The sequence below is a fragment of the Liolophura sinensis genome, chromosome 10 (assembly GCF_032854445.1).
Source record: "Liolophura sinensis isolate JHLJ2023 chromosome 10, CUHK_Ljap_v2, whole genome shotgun sequence".
Lineage (NCBI taxonomy): Eukaryota > Metazoa > Mollusca > Polyplacophora > Chitonida > Chitonidae > Liolophura > Liolophura sinensis.
In genome coordinates, this window is record NC_088304.1 from 12,994,211 (window position 1) to 13,015,093 (window position 20,883).

Consider the following 20,883-nt stretch of genomic DNA (forward strand, 5'->3'; position numbering starts at 1 on the left):
ATGGCTGGCTGGCTATTGTTTTGCCAAGGTAATAATGTCACGTGCAACCTCTCAATTTCTTTCTTTTAGGTCTTGGAGAGGGCGGTGGCCAATCATAAATGTAGCTGATCCAGACATGATAAAACAGATCTGCGTCAAGGATTTTCCCATCTTCACCAACAGAGCGGTATGTGCAAATATAGTAAAGCGTAAATTACAGCCGAGCAAAATCCATTACAAATACACATATACAATGATTTTTTTTCTTTTCAAGGAAATGGGTTGTTAATTTTTGGAAGAAAAAAATACGATATGATGCAAGAGAAAAATAAACAAGAAAAAAAAAGAGATAATCCAGTGATGAAACAAACGGATTAACCGACGAAAACAAGCAAAGGAACAGATAAGCCAGCAGACAGACATTAGGATAACTAATCAAGAACTCAACATGACAAGCAAAGAAACACATAAGCCAACAAACAATCGGATGACAAGCAAAGAAACAAATAAGCCAGCAAACAAACGGATGACAAGCAAAGAAACACATTATCCAACAAAGAAACAAGCAGATGGCAAGCAAAGAAACACATAAGCCAACAAACAAACAAGCGGATAACAAGTAAAGAAACACATAAGCCAACAAACAATCGGATGACAAGCAAGGAAACACATAAGCCAACAAACAAACAGATGACAAGCAAAGAAAGACACAATCCAACAAAGAAACAATCGGATGACAAGCAAAGAAACACATAAGCCAGCAAACAAACGGATGACAAGCAAAGAAACACATAAGCCAACAAACAAAACAAGCGGATAACAAGTAAAGAAACACATAAGCCAACAAACAAACAAACGGATAACAAGTAAAGAAACACATACGCCAACAAACAATCGGATGACAAGCAAAGAAACACATAAGCCAACAAACAAACAGATGAGAAGCAAAGAAAGACACAATCCAACAAAGAAACAAGCAGATGACAAGCAAAGAAACACATAAGCCAACAAACAAACAGATGACAAGCAAAAAAACACATAATCCAACAAACAAACAAGCGGATGACAAGCAAAGAAACCCCTAAGCCAACAAACATGCGGATGACAGGCAAAAAAACGCAAAAGCCAACAGAAAAACAAGCGGATGACAAGCAAAAAAAACACATAAACCAACAGACAACCAAGTGGATGACAAGAGGCAAACACATAAGCCACCACAAAAACAAGCAGATGACAAGCAAAGAAACACATAACCCAACAAACATGCGGATAACAGGTAAAGAAACACCTAAGCCAACAAACAAGCGGATGACAAGCAAAAAAGCACATAAGCCAACGCACACATGGATGACAAGCAGCGACACACATAAGCCAAAAACAAACAAGCGCATTTAATAGTCAAGAACACAAGAATACAAGCAACAGCAATCAGATGTAAGTAAACAGATAAAAAACACAATCAGGCGCACATCCCAACACAAAGCAAAAAAACAAGCTAGCACATAGGTAAGTAAAGAAAGAGACAAGTATAGACAAGCAAAAAAGCAGTTAAACAGAGGTGCTGATCGCGTTGTAACAAAATCCTCAAGATATGTAACCAAGATTCTTTCGGTTTCAGATCCGACAGACTGTCCCATTGTCCTCCCATTCGGAAGTCCATGGTTGATATTACTGGAGGACGATCACTGGAAGTTTGTCCGCAGTGTCCTCAGCCCAGCGTTCAGTTCCGGTAAAATGAGGGCGGTAAGGGTGTGAAATTCATATAAGACGAATTCAATCCGTCAGAACCTGATTTGCATGTTATCAGATACATGTAGACTTACAGTCACGTGTCATCTCTACCATTTTGTTGTTTCCCCCACACATCAGCGTGGACGCTGTCTTATCAGTGATAAATTCTAGAGTACAGCATTACACACCAATGAAAAAGTAAGAAGACTTTATTTTATTGAAAACTTGAAAAAGTTGAAAACTGTGATGTTGAATCGCATGAATTGCATCCTAGTTAATGAACTAGAGGCTATGGCGAACCACTCTGTGATTAGACAGTCTGGCTCGGACGTCTGACGGAAGCATCATCCATTCAACTCTTAATCGAACACCACAGCTTTTCAAAAGATACTTTATGTTTATTCCGAATTTTGTAGATCGTAAGCATTCATTTGCCCACGTCAAGGCTATTTACCTGCTTTTTCTAACGTTATTGGTCATATTAGTGGTCATTTTTCAAATAATAACTGTAGTCTTTAACCGTTTCGTAACATAACTGATCCCAATTCAGTGCTGCTTCACCGAAATACCAATCTGCTGACAAAAGACACACAGTCTAACATATAGTGTCCCTCCCATCTTAAACTGGTCGTATTAGTCAAATATTCTTAAATGTGGCGTAAAACACTAATCAAATCAACAAATTTGATATCTAGCAAGGCACATGGAGTTTTATGGAGATAATTCTAAGATCATTTTCGCCAGCCTTCAACGCGGAAATAAACATAACAAAATCATGCACAAAAAGATGCATGAAGGAGAATAGCAGTCCTCAGTCTTCATTGATTTCGGAAGTGGTTTTAAATTTTTCCGTAGATGGTCCCGATGATACACAGCTGTCTTAATCGGCTAAATGAAAATCTGTCAGCATACAGCAAATCCGGCAACAGCTTTGAGGCAAAAAGGTAATACTGGAATCATAGCTTTTCATATGGAGACAAAGTCAAACTGCGTGAAAAGATTATGATGAAGTTGATCTATGGGGCTTTGTCCATATCTTGTGACCTGATGCCGATTGTATTTATTTATTTATTTGATTAGTGTTTCACGTCGTACTCAAGAATATTTCACTTATACGACGGTGGTCAATATTAAGGAAAGCGGGCAGAGCCCGGGGGAAACCCACGACTGCTGGCAGACATTCCCAGGTACAGCTGGAGAGGAAGTCAGCATGAGTTGGACTTGAACTCACAGAGACTGTATTAGTGGGAGGCTCCTAAGTCATCGCGCCGTGCTGACTTGCTAACCCCCTCGGCCACGGAGGCCCCCGATGCCGATTATATGTGAAGTGCCTGTTGCTTCACTGATTATGTCTGACCAGACACCATTTATCCCTCTATAGTGGTGAAGTTACCGCTGCTGCACCGGTTATATCTCAGCAGACGCCAGTTATCCCACTATAACCGTGAAATCACCGCAGCTTCACCGGTTATGTCTGACCAGACGCCAGTTAGCCCACTATAACGGTGAAATCACCGCTGCTGCACAGTTATGTCTGGACCAGACGCTAATTGTCCCACTACAGCGGTGAAGTCACCCATATTTCATCGCTTATGCCTGACCAGGCGCCAGTTGTCGCACTATAATGGTGAATCACCGCTGTTGCACCGGTTATGTCTGACCAAGTTATCACATCTCGTCTCTGCTGTGTGCATGTATGTATGAACCAGGCCTTGTTTTAACCAGTGAGGTCGCGTGTTCGGAATCCATCTCTTGCTTCTGCGGATGCGGTTTGAAGTCAGATAGTTTGTCAAATACCTAGGAAAGGTCGGAGGTTTACTCCGGATACCCTGGTTTCCCGCACCCATAAAACCAACTACCGTGATATAAGATTCCGAAAAAAAAATCTTGACTGCGACGTTAATCAACCAAAATAATAAATGAATTCACTGATTATTATTTTCCCTTGTTTCACCCTTTCTCTGTCTTTCCAGTGTAATGGGGGGGTCTTACCATGGAAGTTATAGGAGCCGTGGGATTTGGGATTGACACAGACGTTCAGAAAAGATGTCAACGATCGCTTCATGAATATGGCGTCGAGGGTGTTTGGGGAAAACTTCTTGACGAAACTCCCGGCCATGATTTTCATGTAAGAGTGTTTAAACAGCTTCTGCATTTTGAAAAAAAAAATTTCGTCACCAAGGCCCATTCTGTGGATTACGCATTTCAGGATTCACGACACAATTCAGCGAAGGAAATAACAAAACTCACATATACAAGGTCAATAAAATTTAGAATAGATATTTCATGCCATTTCAGTTTCATCGATTAGTAATTTCTAACAGAAATCAATCAGTCAGTCGGTCATTCAGTCACTCATCATACAGTGAAGATATTTATAAAGTGACGGCTCCGGCTGATACTGTACCGTACAAATGACCTTTGTCAGATGCATCTTATTACGGTTTACTGCCATTTATATGACGGCATTTTATGCTATAGTTACACTCCTTAATGTTAATGACAGCTTGAGTGTGTTCGCACAAGTTTATCACTCAGTAAAGCTTTGTAAAGCTTTGGGCTATAATTAACTGTAACCTTTTTTCTTTCCCCTATTTACAGTTTTCTTCCCATTTGCGTTGCCGTTATTGGAGGCAGTAGGTTTGACCGTAGACTCCAAAGAAGTCACGGACTTTTTTGTGACCATGTTGAAAGAGACAATCGCAGAAAGGCGAAAGCAACCGTCCGTAAGTAGAGCGGGATTGGTTAGAGATGTTGAATGTTATACTGTCTGTCGGAATATTACTTACGCATCTTAAAACAAGAATTGTACCCAAGATGTGGACATGGAATTTTCAAGATTCCGTTCCTTGCCTTGAAAATTCTATAAAAGATTTTTGGGCCTTGCAGGTACGAAACGGTTGGATGAGTGAGTGCGTGAGTGCTTGGAGGTTTAACGTCGTACTTTTTTTTCAGTCATATGACGACGAAGGATTCCTTAGAGTTCATGTTATGTGCCTCGTTGTTGCAGGACGGATTTTCACCGCTCTTTTATCTAGTGCTGCCTCAATGAGACACCTTACCGAAGGCAAGTAAGCTGCCCCGCCCGAGCCTTTATACTGATACGGATCAACCAGTCCTTGCACTATCCCGTTCATGCTGAACGCCAAGCGGGGAAGTTACAACTTCCTCTTTTAAGGTCTTAGGTGTGACTTAACCCATGATTAATCCTGGATCTACCTCTCCCGAAGAGGACGCTCTACCAACTGTACTATCGGGGCCGGTCGAAACGGTTGATAATTTACCCTTATGTTTATGTTTTATGTATCTGACGACCGCTTGTCTTCCATCAACGTGACACGCGTGACACACGTAGGAGAATTTGTCATTAACTTGCCAAAGGTCGGGGGTTAACTTCTGGCACTCCAGATTCCTCCACCTATAACAAACCCACTGACATATCGCATGTGAAAAATTCTAAGGTGAGGCGTTAAACAACAACTAAATCAATGAAAAAAAAAATAGAAAATTGTCGTTGCCGTTGCTGTTGTTGTAGCCCCGGAAGGACCTTCTTCAGTTGATTCTGGACAGCAGTGTGGACGATCTGAAGGAGACGCTGGTGGATAAAGATGTGGATGCCGACGCTTTGAAACTGGACAAACTGGACAGAAACAATAGTAAGCAGAAAAAGTCCTTCTCACAGGCCTTCACACATATATTACAAGTGCAAGGGGTGGGAGGGTTCGGAGTTTCCGGGAACAGTTGACGAGAACATATATACCATCACTGCATTGTTTCCACCTAATTCTACACAACCCTGGGGGGGGAGAGAGAGTGGAAGATGTTACCATTTAAGCATTTACGTGATCTGAGATATAGAGGAGGCCGGATTTCACTGGTTACGTGTGACCATTTGCCGTATTATCGTCGATGGGGATATAATATGGTGTGCTTACATATGTGGGACAGTTCGTCAGTGACTTGTCAAATGCCAGTGGTTTGTGCTGGTAACTCTGGTCTCCAGCCACACAGCTGGCCGCTATATCATATATGAGGGGTGGGGGGGGAAGGGTTTGTCATTAAACCGGGATGTTCAAATGCACATGTTCTCTTTCCAGGTGTGATATTATCTGCACTTTCCTGCGGCACACACACTGAAAATACTCTTGGTTTGTATGAACTAAAACCTGTGTTCTTTCCAACAAAAGTCTTGTGTCATATTTGAACAACCTTATCTTGCCTTGAATAAACACAAGGTCATGTATTGGAAGAATTGAACATAAGATATGTTGGATGTTCTACACAATACTTTTTGCAAAATATACAAGTTTTGTGGTATTGCATAAATTACCACAGGTTTGTGTTTTATTTTGTATTTTGTTGGGATAACACACTTCCGTGTTGAATGAAAACAAGTTGTTGACGTCTCCACCTTCGAAATTGTCAGCAATGTTAGACGTCTTGAATATAGACCTAACTTTTTCTTCGGCAGAATTGACGGATACAGAGGTTATTGCGCAAACACTTTTATTCCTCATCGCTGGATTTGAAACGACGTCTGCAGCGCTGGCATTTTTGGCTTACAATCTGGCGGTATATCCCGAATGTCAGGAGAAGCTCATCCGGGAGATCGATTCTACGCTCAATGGGGTACGGTGACGCCACGGGCGGTGTCTCACCGGGCTTTGTCTAGTTTCTTCTAATTTTTTTGAAACTACGTTAACCAATCTTATCCTTCCTCTCCCGCCGTACGTGGGAAGGCCTTCCAGAAACCTGCGGATGGTCGTGGGTTTTCCCAGGGCCCTGCCCGGTTTCCTCCCACCATAATTACTGGCCGCCGTCGTATAAGTGAAATATTTTTGAGTACTGCGTAAAAGACCAATCAAAATAAATAAATAAAATACATAAGCATCCACTGAAACCAACAAGAGTAGTGACTATGTAGTCGTCTAAAAGTAGTTGACATGGTGTTCCTGGATAGCTTAGTGGGATATTGGAATGTTTTAGAGCCTTCCGTTTGTGGGTTCGAATCCCGCTCTGCCGTACACCAAACGAAGGCGCGCTCAGGTGGTACAAGTCGTCATACATCACCACTCAAACCGGTAACTCCCTAACTGTGGATTCTTAAAAAAATAATAAAATATGAAAAAAAATCTGAAACGTTTACTTCAACACATCGATCACATACAAACTAAATATAAGGTAATATATGCTGACGGGCGAAAGGAACAAATGGGGGGAAGTAGCCCGCCAAAAACAAGTTGGTCCAAGCGATGTCAGAGATATAAAACAGATGAGTTGGCTCGAGATCATATTGATGACAGCCAACTTTGTTTCAGTACACACAACATATTCATTTTCATGTAGTGTCGGCGTAAAGCCATAATCATTCATTCATTCATGTAGTATCACCATGAAACAAATACGCACAGAATAATGTACAAAAAGACTACAGCAGGGAGAGTAAAACCAGAGCAGCCCCGTGACAGTATGATAGCTGACATATGGCCACAGGTAACCATTGAAATTCCACATCTTGTCAGCTTCAGTTGTTATGGTGTTATTTTTACGAATGCCTTTCGGATTGTTTTCAACAGACCACTCCCACTTACGAAAACGTGATGACGTTACCTTACCTGGACATGTGCCTGTCGGAGACACAGCGGCTTTACCCGGCTATCAGAGGGTAAGTCTATACTAGGCATGCTCTGAATGAACACCCTTTTACATGACAGCGATTATCGCATAACGCCAGATTAGTTTTTGAGGCGTGAAACCACAAGAACTGGAATCTCACATGAAGTAGGCTACATGTATGTACAGGTTGTGTCACGGTACCTATTTTCTGGGTAACAAAATGTAAACAAAATTTGAACATGATATCAGGCTTGATGCTTGAGAGTCGCAGAAAAATGTCGAGAGATCTTAAATGAACGCGATGTTTCGCCGAAATTATCTATTGTTTTTAATTACGGTCAGGATTTTTAAATGACCTCCGAATAGATTAAAAACTAATACATAACCTTTATCCTGGGCTTTCGAAATCCGTTTACAAAATTTGAATCAGAATTACCTCAAGGGAGATAATTCAGTGCGGCCCTATTAGCGACAGTCTGGTATAAATAAAATGTATACATCAACGTCACAACAAAAGCCAACTGCAGTGCTCCACATCTACAAATATTGTACAGGAAAATTTTTAAAATCAGAATCAGAAATATTTAATACTTAGAAATATTCTATTAACACACGTGTTTGTCTTTCAGAATGACGCGTGCTGCACGAGAACCCGTGACGATTAACGGGGTGCATATACCTGCCCAAGCAACAGTGTTGTTCTTGGGGTACGCTCTCCAGCACGACGAGACCTACTGGCCGGATCCGGAGAAGTTCGACCCTGAAAGGTCAGATAGAGTCCAATTTTTGGACATTTCTTGGCTTTTGGGTCCAACTCGCAAATTGACAAAGCGATATGTGAAATATACATCTGCATAGCTCATAGACACTAATTAAGTAGTTCAGATGTCAAAAATCTTTCCCGTCTGCAGGCGCAAGGATCATGAAGCTGCCCCAGATACAGACAGCTTCGGTGGCCTAATAGATAGAACGTCCGCCTTGGGTCATACTAAAGACTTTAAAAATGGCGCCAGTCTTTGTCACTTGTGCTAATAGTGTAAAAAACAGTGTGAAGTGCACACATTGTGAAGCCATATTATGTCGACTCTGGGGACGGTTTCACGGTTTCACGGGCCGATTTTTGGATTTTTGATTTCAGTCAACGTGTGTATAATCCAAATTCCGTATGTGGGAAGGTGTCAGCAACCTGCGGAAGGTCATGGATTTCCCCCGGGTTCTGCCCAGTTTACTCCCACCATAATGCTGGCTTCTGTCGTATAAGTGAAATATTCTTGGGTACGGCGTAAAACACCAATCAAATAAATGTAATCCAGATTATTAAACTCCTAAATACATGCATCAAACCGATGAAATTTTGCAAGCTGATTCTGTGACCTTACACTACTATTTCAGCCAAGTTTCAGCACTCAGTTCCAAATATTCTGTTTTGCAAAGAAGATTAAGGTCTTGGACTTTGGCCTAAAAAGGCATAGTGAAACATTACGCCCCTGAGAAGATTAAGGTTTTGGACTTTGGTCCCGACCGGCTTTGTGATACATTAAGGCCTTGACAAGACACTTGAATGAAGCCCAAATTATCTGTAGGTCTAACAGATCCTTTCCTCTGATATAATCCTATATCCACAAAGCATACATAGCTACGAAATGAAAGGAATGTTTATGTATATTTATGAAGTATGATCTTGTTTTTCTCCAATCATGATAATCCCAAATACGTTAATTGAAGGTGGTCTCCAGAACAGAAAGCCGCGCGCAATCCGTACGTGTTCTTCCCGTTTGGCGTGGGTCCCCGGAATTGTGTCGGCATGAGACTGGCACAGATGGAAGCCAAGATGGCGGCGGTAGCCATGTTACAGAAATTTCGCTTCATCCGGGCGCCAGAGACTGAGGTATGTTTCCTTGAGAATTGCAGCCATGTAAAAGGCGAAATGACGGAATGATTTCCTGTGTGCTAAGGCGTATCACCTCAACTGTGTTGTAAATATTCTCATTCCATGCCTCAAGATAGAGTGCGAAATAAGGACGGAATTACATGGCTGTATGCAAAAGAAGTGAACAATTTTCAGCGATATTAGAAAGACGTAAGGAATGTTCTAGGCGAATGAGTGAAATCAGTATTTAAATCGTGTAACATGCTATAGTATGTAAGTTTATGACAGATCAATACGCTACACCAATCACAATATCCACACAACCTCTAATCCTTCACTGAGAGAAAAGTTGGGGTCAACGGCCTCAAAACTCTGTGTTGTATAATTCAACTCATTCGACTGAGCCACATGACCATGTTTCATAAGTCATGAAACTCATCTGGTTATATTGTGATTTGGTTAGTCGGAAAACTCCTAGATGTCGTTCATGACTCAGTTTTCGGGGTCGAATTAACTCAATTGCGTACCTCAGATTTTTGAATCAGTTGACCCAAACTTTTCTTTCAGTGTTGTGTTTCATATATTTGCCATCTGTATTCGCCAAGACTTGACATGGCAGCCATATTATTGCATACTAGTCAACTTGTCTAATTGACACTGCAAATTCACGCGAGTCTGCCAGCCATAACAGCTGTGTAAGTACTACTGTGAAAGAAAAAAGGGCTCATTTAGTTTCAGGAAATTTACTGAATTAATGAAACACTGTTCACCTCAAATAATCACCTCCTGCGATAGCCATCCAGATGTATAATTATGTTGCTTTAAAGGCCGTTCATAATAGGTGCACAGTAAGTTGTATTGGACATGCACAGAAAACCTCGGTAGTAAGACCATTTCAACCTGTATCTGAAAATACAAGTCATTTATTCCCGTCACATTCTTTTCAATGAATTAATTCTTATACAGTCAGATGTGCTGATTGTATGGTGGGCTGTATGGACAGTATTGATAGTTTATGGCGACATTAATGACACGCTCCTTTTCGCAACCCTCAGTTCAGGACTGAATGAAATTCTTGAGCAATTTACTCATGTTATATTGTTAGGGTATTGAAAACAGCAACAGAAAACAGACTCAGTGACTCAATATTTCAATGTAAACAATGCTTTATATATAAAATGAGACGTACAGTTTTACAGACAGTTCAACAACAACAACATAAAAAAACATACACATCAGTATTACCGGTCTTTAAAAGTTTCCTGTTCACCTTTGCATCCCAAGGAACGTATTCCAGGAGATCCAACGTAAAGACCATGGGATAAACACACAATTCACACAAGTCACAAATTGTCCCAGTCAGGTACTTCGCTAGGTTAGCGAACGCGAACACAGTACACAGGTTACACAGAACTGGAACAGTCAAGCCTTTGAATGACGTCACACCCGCAGAGCACAACACAGGGTAAATCCAGGCATGGAGGTATAATCCACTTTAGAACAGTCACAGCTCCCGCAGAAACTCACAAACGAGCCGTTCAGAGACGTAGAGTAATGTCACCTTGTGGCAGAACGAACGTCCTTGGCAAGACTGAAAACTTCAGTTTAGAGTCCTTGACGACCTTGTCGGTCAGGTGAGGTCAGCGTGTTAAACAAATTACACAGTCAACACTGTATAATCATAATAAAGATCCGAACACCAATAAACGTGACTTCCGCAGAAATTCACTTAAACCAGACATCAGTACTACTGTGGTACACAAACGGTGCCGGCATAGAAATCTGTCCTCCCAAACGAAACTGGCATCACCAGCTCATATCAATATAATGGACTCGATACGAGAGCGTCGCGCACTCTCCTGGCTCCCAGTGGATGCAGCAAAAATACCTCTTCTCTGCACAGAAAACACGGCTTATATACGTTCCAGGTGGATTCAGCTATTCTTAAACACAGAATTAACAGCCAATGAAATAAACGAAGCATTGAACAAGGTGCTTTCGATCCGGTCCGCGCTGTACACATATAACAGGGCCTGTTATGCTTTCACAAAGGTCCGCAGACTAACAGTACATGAAAACGTTAAATAGTCATACATAACAATATGTGTCAGCACGAAAAGACAAATGAAAGTGGCATTAAATAATTGTCAGAGAAAAGTCAACGGGACATCTTGATGACTTCCATTATCAGTATGGTCCATAAAACACACAAAACATTTGGCTCCTACCGATAATTACTTCAGTTTTGTGCTCTATTTCCCGTCTACGTTGCATGTATTTACTCTTTTGACAGGTGCCTCTCACTCTAAAGAAAGGACCCTTCGTTCAGGCAGAATACGGGGTATGGCTGAGGGTACAACCACGTGACTAGGAGGAAAACAGTGTAAGGTCGAGGCTACGGTCACGCGACTGGGCGTAGACCTATTTATGGCGGAGGGTATGGTCACGCGTGCAACCACGCAACAGCTCGCGTATTTTAAGTTTCAGTCTCTTACTGAGCTGACGTTCTTAATGGAGCTGTTACAGTATGCACTTAAATGTCTGAAAGAGCTATAAAAGTATGTGTATATCTGTCCACAAATATATATCCACATGTAATCAGACACCCTAGGCCTAACTGATACAGCCGTAAGCGTTTCGACAAGAATCAGAATTGTGATTGGACGTTTACCACTGAGTGGCAAAACCTTTAGTATCCTTGGCACCTTAGAGTGCCCTCCTCTACTTACAGACGAGATCTATACATTGTTTATTAATGCCAAATTCGTTTAGCACTCGTCTCATTCACATATCCTATAAATGGCATCGAATTCGCAAAGATTATATCAAATACGTTGACAAATAAATTGATAGCAGATATAAGTGCATTCGTGTATACTGAGTTGTTTTGTTTTTTTTTTGTTTGTCATCTGTTAGCACCAATAAATGAATTTGAATTTAAGACTTTCCAAAGTTGAAAGCAACGCTCCAGATTTAGTCTTCAAATTCTGCGTTCAGATAATCCGTTGGTTTGCAGGCCTATAGTGACAACTTGAAAAACGTTTGAGTTGTCGAGTGCCCGCTCCGCATGCAAATGGGAGAAACGAGTTGGCTTTACAATGACTGAACTTCCGGATGGTGAATTCTTGCTGTCAGCAGTTGGTGTCATTCATTCATTCATTCAAAAGTCAGTGCCAAGATGTACAAAAACATGCTCACGTCGTTCTGTGCGGGCTTCATTGAGATCTAAAATTAATAAGGGCAATCTCAACAAAGGAAGTCGTAGCGACGGGCGACGTTAGTAACGGATTGTTAATGTCCATCGCTATATATGGCGAAATCTAGCTATAATATTGGGGTCATTTGTACAAAGTGATGTCTACAGTGCTGGTTGGCACGGTGGTTAGGTGAACATAGAACGCTGTAAGAATGTATTCATGGTTTTACAATGATGTCAAAGCTGCTCTGAGCCAATCATCAACTCGCTCTCTCTCTTTGGTCACGTGACTAGAGTACTGGGGGTGAAAACAAAGCGAATTTAACCCAGGTGAGATTGGCACAGAAGATTTTAGAATAAAAAAATAAAAAATATAGCTTTTAGGTAAGAAATTCTTTCTGGTAAAGTAATCAAGATGTATTTATCCTTCAGGTATGATTTGAATGTCCTGTAATACTTTATACTTTAACAATGCGCAAAAATCAGCATTTCGTCCATTTAGCTCCATGACATTCAGACCATTCGCAGTGATTTATTTTTTACACCTGAAAACATTACCTCACATGATGGACAATAAATTTAAGAGAACAATGATGACCAGGTTTATTTATTTATTTGATTGGTGTTTTATGTCCTACTCAAGAATATTTCACTTATACGACGGCGGCCAGCATTATGGTGGGAAGAAACAAATGGTGAAAAAATTCCAGTACAATAAATTTAAGACAAGAATGATGACCAGCTTTATTGGTGCATGAGAACGCTACAGAGCGATGAATACTTTATTTATTTGACTGGTGTTTAAGCCGTACTCAAGAATGTTACACTTGCACTGTTACAACTGTGGTCATTTTATAGGGGTATGAGTGAAGGAAAGTAAAATGCCAGGAGTTAACAAACTGACTAATGAATTCTCCCAAACATAAAGCATTATATTCACCTGCAGACTAATCTTGAAATGTACGCCGTGTTGATGGCTGGTAACAGATCTTCAAGGAAAAACCTTTAAGTATCAAAGTGGGCATCACTTAATCAACCCCTTAAAACTATGTATGAATGGCTTTTCCATTTATTTTTCTAGATTTATGTGAAGAGAGTTAAAAAGGCGTTCAAACATTTGAATTCTAGGGAGGGCTTTATTGACCATACTATAAGAGTTTTAGAAACTCTGATGTTACAGGAAGTTTTCTTTTTAACCCTGATCACGACACTGAATGTTGGAAGAACTCTTTTTACCCATGAGTAAAAGATTAATGAAATACTGTTCTCAAAAATTCCTTCCTTCTGATGGACATCAAGGGAAAAAAGGTGATGTGACATCAGAGTTCACAGATACTGGCAATATGGTTCATAAAGCCAACCACATTATTTAAATATTTGAATGCCTTTGAACATTCTTAAAAAAAATCTGCAAAAAATGAATAAAAGTATATTTACACAGATTTAAGTTGTCTACATGAACAACTTCACTTCATATTTTACCTTTCTTCTACTTTATAGGCACTTCAGGCAGCAACAAAAGTTTCAGGACATACTTTTTTCTTAAAAAAAAAAAACAAAAAAAACACGATAGCAACCTAACTACAATCATTTGCCTTCAGTTGAATCCACCTAGTTTCACAGACAAACATTTCACATTGTTTAAAAGAAAACAAGTATAGTTCTCTTCCACACAGCTCTTCCAGAAAAGCAACACTTTCTTTGCCATCAGAGAAAGGCTTACAAGTCTACACAACGTTTCTTATCATCATGATTTCTGCCAGCAGAAGATTTGATGTGCATGTACCCTCTGGTTTCCCCTCGACTCGAGGAAGTTTCAGTTCAATCAGTCACTAGCATGGATACAAGAGTTGAGTACCATGGTTGCCAGGAGTTTATATTATACTTCTGCCCGCAGAAGGTTTGAGTCAGTGTTTTAATTATAAAGTGACAGCTGATTGGCTTAGCCTAATGAACCAACAGACCCCATTGGCTGCATGTACAACTGCTGACTCAAACTCATAAAAGAGCAATCAGTTACAATGTTGCTGGTTATTGGCTGGTAGCAGAGCTTGTAACCATGGCGATGCACCAACACTGAAACTGATTGGCTAGCCAGTTTCTTTCTTCATTGCTGATTGGTTGCTCTGTTCAGCCTGTGCCTGCAGCAGTGACATGCGCTTCCTCTTGTAACCATGGTGATAAACCAACACTGAAACTGATTGGCTAGCCAGTTTCTTTCTTCATCGCTGATTGGTTGCTCTGTTCAGCCTGTGCTTGCAGCAGTGACATGCGCTTCCTCTGATAATGCTGCCAGTGGAGAAGCTGTTGATCATCGATGAACTTAGCGCACTGAGCGTTCACAAGCTCCTTGCGGAAGTGTTCATACTGCAGCAAGTCAAGGAAGTGAAGACTCTGAGGATACCTGAAACAAGATTGTTCAATGATGTTTTACTCATCACCAACTTGGTACAATTTTGACGAAACATCTGTCAACAAATCTCTGAGAACAATGCAGACAGCAGAATCTTACAAATTCTGCTGCAAACCTGGGATTGGTTTCATGAAGCTCACTTAGCTAAAAAAAAGCCTTTACTATCATGACAACGTATGATGTAGAGATATAAAGGCACTTAACTAGGGCAACTTAACACAAAGTACACTTCCTGAACCAAGCCCTAAGATTTAACTTATGTTTTGGCTGAGGGTTTAGTGAATGAAACTCAAAGCAGCTTAATCCCATGGCCACAATCTACCTTTACATGATTGGTGTTTTACACCATAGGCCTACTCAAGATTATTTAATTGCTAGTTTAGGGTTGAGCTCAAGATTAAAGAATATTTCACTTACTGGATACCAATCAAGTTTATGGGTGATGGAAACAGGGTAGAGAACTGCAGAAATCACAGCTAAGTGAAGACAATAGGTGCTAGATTCAAACCCTGCGATGGTCAACATGTTGTTATGCTCGTGACTGTGGGCAACTGGGAATACCACATCATCAAACACCTCACCTCAAATTCTCATTGGCGAGGACTGTATTTTTACGACATGATTTTATCAGAATATCAAAGCTGAATGCAATAATTCATTCACAGAATTCATTAGAAGAAAGTTACCAGAAACCTGTGGCCTGCTACTTCTGCATAAAATTGAGCAGATAGCCAAGTACTTTGATCAACATGTGCGCTCCTTGTTTAATTCATTTAATTCTTTGTCAGGCAACTTCACACTTTTCAAGGGTAGCTTTCTGCTCAAAAAGGTAATGGGCTCATTGATTATTTATTTATTTGATTGGTGTTCTACGCCGTACTCAAGAATATTTCACTTATATGATGGTGGCCAGCATTACGGCAGGAGGAAACCGGGCAGAGCACGAGGGAAACACACTACCATCCGCATGTTACTGCCAGACCTTACCACATACAACCCTGGTCATTATGCTGTACGACCTGAACACTTACTTCAAAAACCTGGAATACCTGGGATCTTTCCAGTACAGCAGGTACTTAAGGTAGTTGATGAAACACTGATCTTTAAAATATCCTCGCTGGGCAAGAACTGACAAAATAACACAAAACAATCGACATATTAGCATCAAATTTACTTATTTGACATTTATTTGATTGGTGTTTTACACCACACTCAAGAATATTTCACTTATACCATGGTGGCCAGCAATATGGTGGGAGGAAACCAGGCAGAGTCTGGGAGAAACCCATGCCCAGCATCAAGTTTACAGGTTAAAAAAAATGTACATTTACCAGTTAAAGAAAAAAAAAAGCTTGGCTGAGGTGTTTTCCAGTGTAATTAAATTTGTATGCAAATGATAAACATTGCATTGGTCAAAATGCTTGATCATTCATTCATTTTTATTTGTTTATTTTATTTATTTGACTGGTGTTTTACACCGTACTCATATTTCATACGACGGCACCCAGCATTATGGTGGGAGGAAACCGGGTACAGCCCAGGGGAAACCCATCCTGCTTGCAGGTTGCTGGCAGACCGTATCACGTATGGCCAGAGGGAAAGCCAGCATGACCTGGACTTGAACTCACATCGACCGCATTTGTGAGACGCTTCTGGGTCCATTCATTTTTAAGAACTCAAAATAAAATAATAACCTCAAATTAAGCCCAGATCATCCAAAAAATGACACTGTACCAAGAAAGTATTCATAATTTCAGACAAATAAGTGATTGCTTTCTGTATTTTATCCACATACCATGTTTTTTTACAATGACACAAATGAAATCTAATTTATTTCACACCTTTAAATCATATATGCGATAACTTAAATTTTTGTCATGAATATCCCTTGACAAAAGCTCAAAATATCTGACATTTTGACCCCTAGACATGATAGCCATGTTTGATTATTTCCCTTAGTATCGAAGAACAAAGAATTAAAAAAACAAACATACATACATATTTACATATACATACTGGACTGATATATGTATACACAGGCTACCAATACTCAAATCTTATGCACAGGACTCAAACATGTACACAGCAGGCGAATTTACATATGTTTAATGTGAACAGATAAACATTCGAGACCGCAGACATACAAGCATTTGTTCTTTTGCATGACTCAACATGCTTACTTGCTCGAACACCTCTGTGAAAACACTGTCAAATAACATGTGTGTTAAGACAAAACACTGTTTCACTGCTTTTTAAATCCAAAAGCAGGTTTTGTTGACGTTCTAGATTTATATATGCTGTACATATTGTCCTGTTGTCTTGCACACTATCATTTATATCAGACATCATCAAATATACTTCTCTGAATATCATTTAATGTTGGTCATTTCCCTACACCTTCCCACATTATCTTTCACCTCGTCGAATGCTTGCTGCTGCCTCATACAAATGAAGTATACGAATGTCTGCAGTCTCAGAAGAGTAGTAAGTAACTGCAGGCCTACTGTACATGTATTCATCTACTTTATTCAATTGGTGTTTTACGCAGTACTATAGAATATTTCACTTATTTTGACAACGGACAGCATTATGGTCTCAGGAAACCGGGTAGAGCCCAGCAGAAACCCAGGACCATCCGTAGGTTGCTGGTTGCTAGAAGAGCTTCCCACATCCGCCCGGATAGGAAGCCAGCATGATCTGCACTTGAACTCACAGCAACCGCATTGGTGAGAGACTCCTGGGTCAGTGGGTCATTGCGCGGCGCTGGCGTACTAACCAACTCGCCCCCACCCCCCCTCCCTCACGCCCCATACTGTGCATGTAAGCCTCAGCCTTCACAAGTAATTGGTATAGTACTCTACTCACAAGTCAGGTAGTTGGGATTGGCCAGACACTGTACAAACTCTAGCTCAATTTCAAAACGTAGTCGCTGCTCTTCTGTTTCTGAAAGAAATACGTACATTACCTTTAAATAATTATCATGTACATGTGAGGAAGTCAGAATTTCTTCACAAAATGTCAAGAGCACAAGTAGCTATTTAAACGTATCACTTTAAATTAAGTACCTAATTCGGTCTTCGACACAGTTACTGGAATAAAGACGCCTGGTTAGTCAAAAATCAGTGTTGAAACTGGCGCTTCTTGGCCAGGCTGACACTATGACACTCTGACGGCCAGGTTGAACGAACAGTGGCTGATGAATTTATCAGTTTTCTCCTGGATGCCTAAAGCTTTGTTAATGTGTTTGGTTTCATTTAAATAGTGTTAAGTGCCAAGAAAGGAGAAAGAGAAAATGGTATTTTACCAGAGGAACTGGAAGAAACCGAATGCTGTCGTGATGCCATTTTTATAGCATAAGAACACTGACCGGAACTGAAGATAGTATATTGAGGCACCGTTAACAGGGACTGTTCATTCGATAAAACAAAATATAATATAAAAATTTTGGTAAAGGTATGAAAATAGTAACCATAAAAAAACAATCATATTCATGCGCCTAGTATTGGTTTTAGATATACCTAATTTGGCCAATGAACAAGTGGTCACTGTTTTGTGCTGAACGATAACCGGCTCAATGTTGTTGTTGCAACTCATTGTACTTCAGCCTGTAACGCGGGGAATCGTACAAACGTTCATTGGTGACCATGGAGTTTACATGGTGAGCCCATGTCTGATTACTACCATTTTGACACTTCGTGTATTCTTACGCAACCGACGAAACAGGAAACAGATAAGGATCATGACTTGTCCATCGGTGAAACCGGAGGTGTTTCACTCCATGCTCCATGTTAATGTGGACGAACTGGCCAGCTATGACGAGTTGCATTTGCGGCCAGTGCTACCCTGTCTGGTACGCATGGCCCTATGTGCCCCAGTCGACACTAGCACAGCATGGAAAGCTAACAGGAAAAAAGTTTTACAGATTTTGGCAAATGTAGAGATTGTAAACGGTATCGTTGCATTGCTGTCAATCGACTTCCACGCGCTGGAGCAAGATGCTAAAAAAGAACAGCAGCTAAGGTGAGGACAAGTGATTATACACGGAGGGGTGGTCTTTTGATAAAAACCAGTAACAGACTATCCACGCTGATGGACGAAAGTAATAAAATAGTCCATGTACACTGACTAATAGATTGAGAAATAGTTGGATGCGCCCATAAGCTTGGCTGCTCGTGTCTAATCAGAGACGCCAATATTCACTGAGGTGGTGGTGAGCAGATTGCAGTGCCACAGACTTTGATTAGTTCAAGTCCTCGTCACATCTCTCTTTTCTATCACCATGGATAATTTGCAATCATAATCCAATAAAGTAACTTGTCACAAAAATTCTTCCAGAGTAATCAGTTGCCACTGGTTTCAAGACAGCCTCTATATACAGTACCTGGTCATTTCACTAGGTCATGTGAATTGTTACCAACAGTCGAACTCCTGGGGCCCATTGTATAAAACCGTTGCTTACTGTGCATGGAGCAACATCCAGTGAAGAGATAAATCACCATGGTAAATGCACTTGATGCAGAGTTGTGACAGTTTGTAGAACGAGCCCCAAGACTTCATAATTCATTGTTGACTTCATAAAATACGGTGAAAAATACTATAAATAACCCATTTCCTAAAAATTCAAAATCCAGAAAAAGAAACTACAAAAGCCTGCTTATTAGCACATTCCTAACATGTCATTCAACCATTAAAGTGTATGGCGGCTGTCTTGAAAAGATGGCAGAACCACATAGCCTGGTTGCTGGCCCCTGAAAAGTGATACTTGATAGGATTATCATTACAAAATGGTGGGCAGCGATGTGAGGGGGAGATACTGTTGCATCCATGTGAGCAGTTCAAGGCATATGCAGTGTTTTCTCGCACTGCAGTCGAGAATTGGCCGACAAGAGACTGAACAGCCATGATTATTGCGTAGGGGTATCAAAATATTTCTTAACCTACTAATCAGGGAACTTGGGCAAGTAATAAAACAGTTAAAAAGAGAATTGAATAAAACAATAAATAAAACAACTTCATTTTTAAGCCAACTGATTTGAGCAATACAGTTGCGAGAGTGATGATGATAAACCTTCAAGAATGTGTTGGAATCTGAGATAGGAGCACTCAGCCTTGTCATCAGAGCCATGTCTGTTTGGAGAACTTATTTGACAGGGACTGATCTAGGCCAGTTTTAAACCCCAAAAACTTATACTCTAATTCCTCAACTTTTTTGTTTATGAAAGATCAACTTTCAATGCAGTTTAGTCACATTTTTAATTTGATTTTGGAGGCAAACCTACATTGGTTGGATTAACTAGTTTCAGGGCTTCACAAAAAGTATAAATTTATTGGTCAACACAGAATAATGCCTTCAGAATAAGAATATGCTTGAATAAACACCTTGCAAACATGTGAAAAGGTTGAAGAATTATAGTATTAGAGTATGAATAGTTTGGATCCTTTATGTTGTTTAGATGTTGTCATAAGAAAAGATTATGAAAATTATGAAGAAGAATGGGGTGGGGGGAGGGGGGTGGTTCTGTCCCAAAGTGCGAGTTTTAGCTAGGGAGAAATGTGGACTATTTTTCCGAAAAAGAGGATTTTTTTAATCAGTATTTGGAAGAGAAGTACATAGCTTCTGGTTTCTGATTAAATTCTACTACAGTTGTACATATAATTGTACATAATTGATTTAGTTGGTTGATGTTTATTGTTTATGATTACAGGGCTAAGATAGGGGGAAGTCAGACAGAGAGCGTTCTCATCTCACAGATTCAGCAAGGGCTGGCGCGGGAGTTTGAGCAGAGTGATCCTGATAGAAGACTGCGTCTGCTGCTCAGTGAACTGCTCTTCATCATGTCGCAGGTAAATGCTGAATACTTCTTATGATTTGTTTTTGTTTTTTTGTTTTTTTGGCTGAAAGAAAGGAACGGCATAAGACCTCAAACAAACATCCACAGTGGTATACATATAATGGAAAGTAAACTGGAGGCTCACACATACATGTGCTCAGTATAATGTGACGGGGTGGGGTTTCATGTCTAGTGTCTTTGGAATGGTACTTCAGTGGTAGCAGCACTTTGGCAGCATAGACTCGCC

General features: G+C 40.4%; 3 protein-coding genes across 3 annotated transcripts in view; 2 read left to right on the forward strand and 1 right to left on the reverse strand.

Moving 5' to 3' along the window:
• LOC135476903 (cytochrome P450 3A19-like) lies at nt 1–12,056 on the forward strand. The gene is made up of 12 exons (XM_064757047.1): nt 1–28; nt 128–166; nt 1,598–1,722; nt 2,566–2,654; nt 3,684–3,709; nt 4,312–4,436; nt 5,246–5,366; nt 6,182–6,339; nt 7,287–7,375; nt 7,956–8,093; nt 9,052–9,214; nt 11,490–12,056. Exons 1-12 carry the CDS (start codon nt 1–3, stop codon nt 11,565–11,567), a joined length of 1,179 nt encoding a protein of 392 aa, XP_064613117.1. The 3' UTR covers nt 11,568–12,056.
• A 1,899-nt stretch (nt 12,057–13,955) lies between these two features.
• LOC135476744 (mediator of RNA polymerase II transcription subunit 31-like) lies at nt 13,956–18,155 on the reverse strand. The gene is made up of 4 exons (XM_064756865.1): nt 18,110–18,155; nt 17,671–17,748; nt 15,837–15,933; nt 13,956–14,796 (listed from the first exon to the last, which is right to left on the reverse strand). The coding sequence occupies exons 1-4, from the start codon at nt 18,147–18,149 to the stop codon at nt 14,598–14,600; spliced, it is 414 nt and encodes a 137-aa protein (XP_064612935.1). The 5' UTR covers nt 18,150–18,155; the 3' UTR covers nt 13,956–14,597.
• Nucleotides 18,156–18,412: 257 nt separating this feature from the next.
• The window catches only part of LOC135476904 (integrator complex subunit 2-like), a 32,864-nt gene continuing 30,393 nt past the window's right edge, over nt 18,413–20,883 (forward strand). Inside the window, 2 exon segments of the mRNA XM_064757048.1 lie at nt 18,413–18,825; nt 20,511–20,649. Coding sequence (XP_064613118.1) covers nt 18,545–18,825; nt 20,511–20,649 — 420 coding nt within the window. The 5' untranslated portion in view covers nt 18,413–18,544.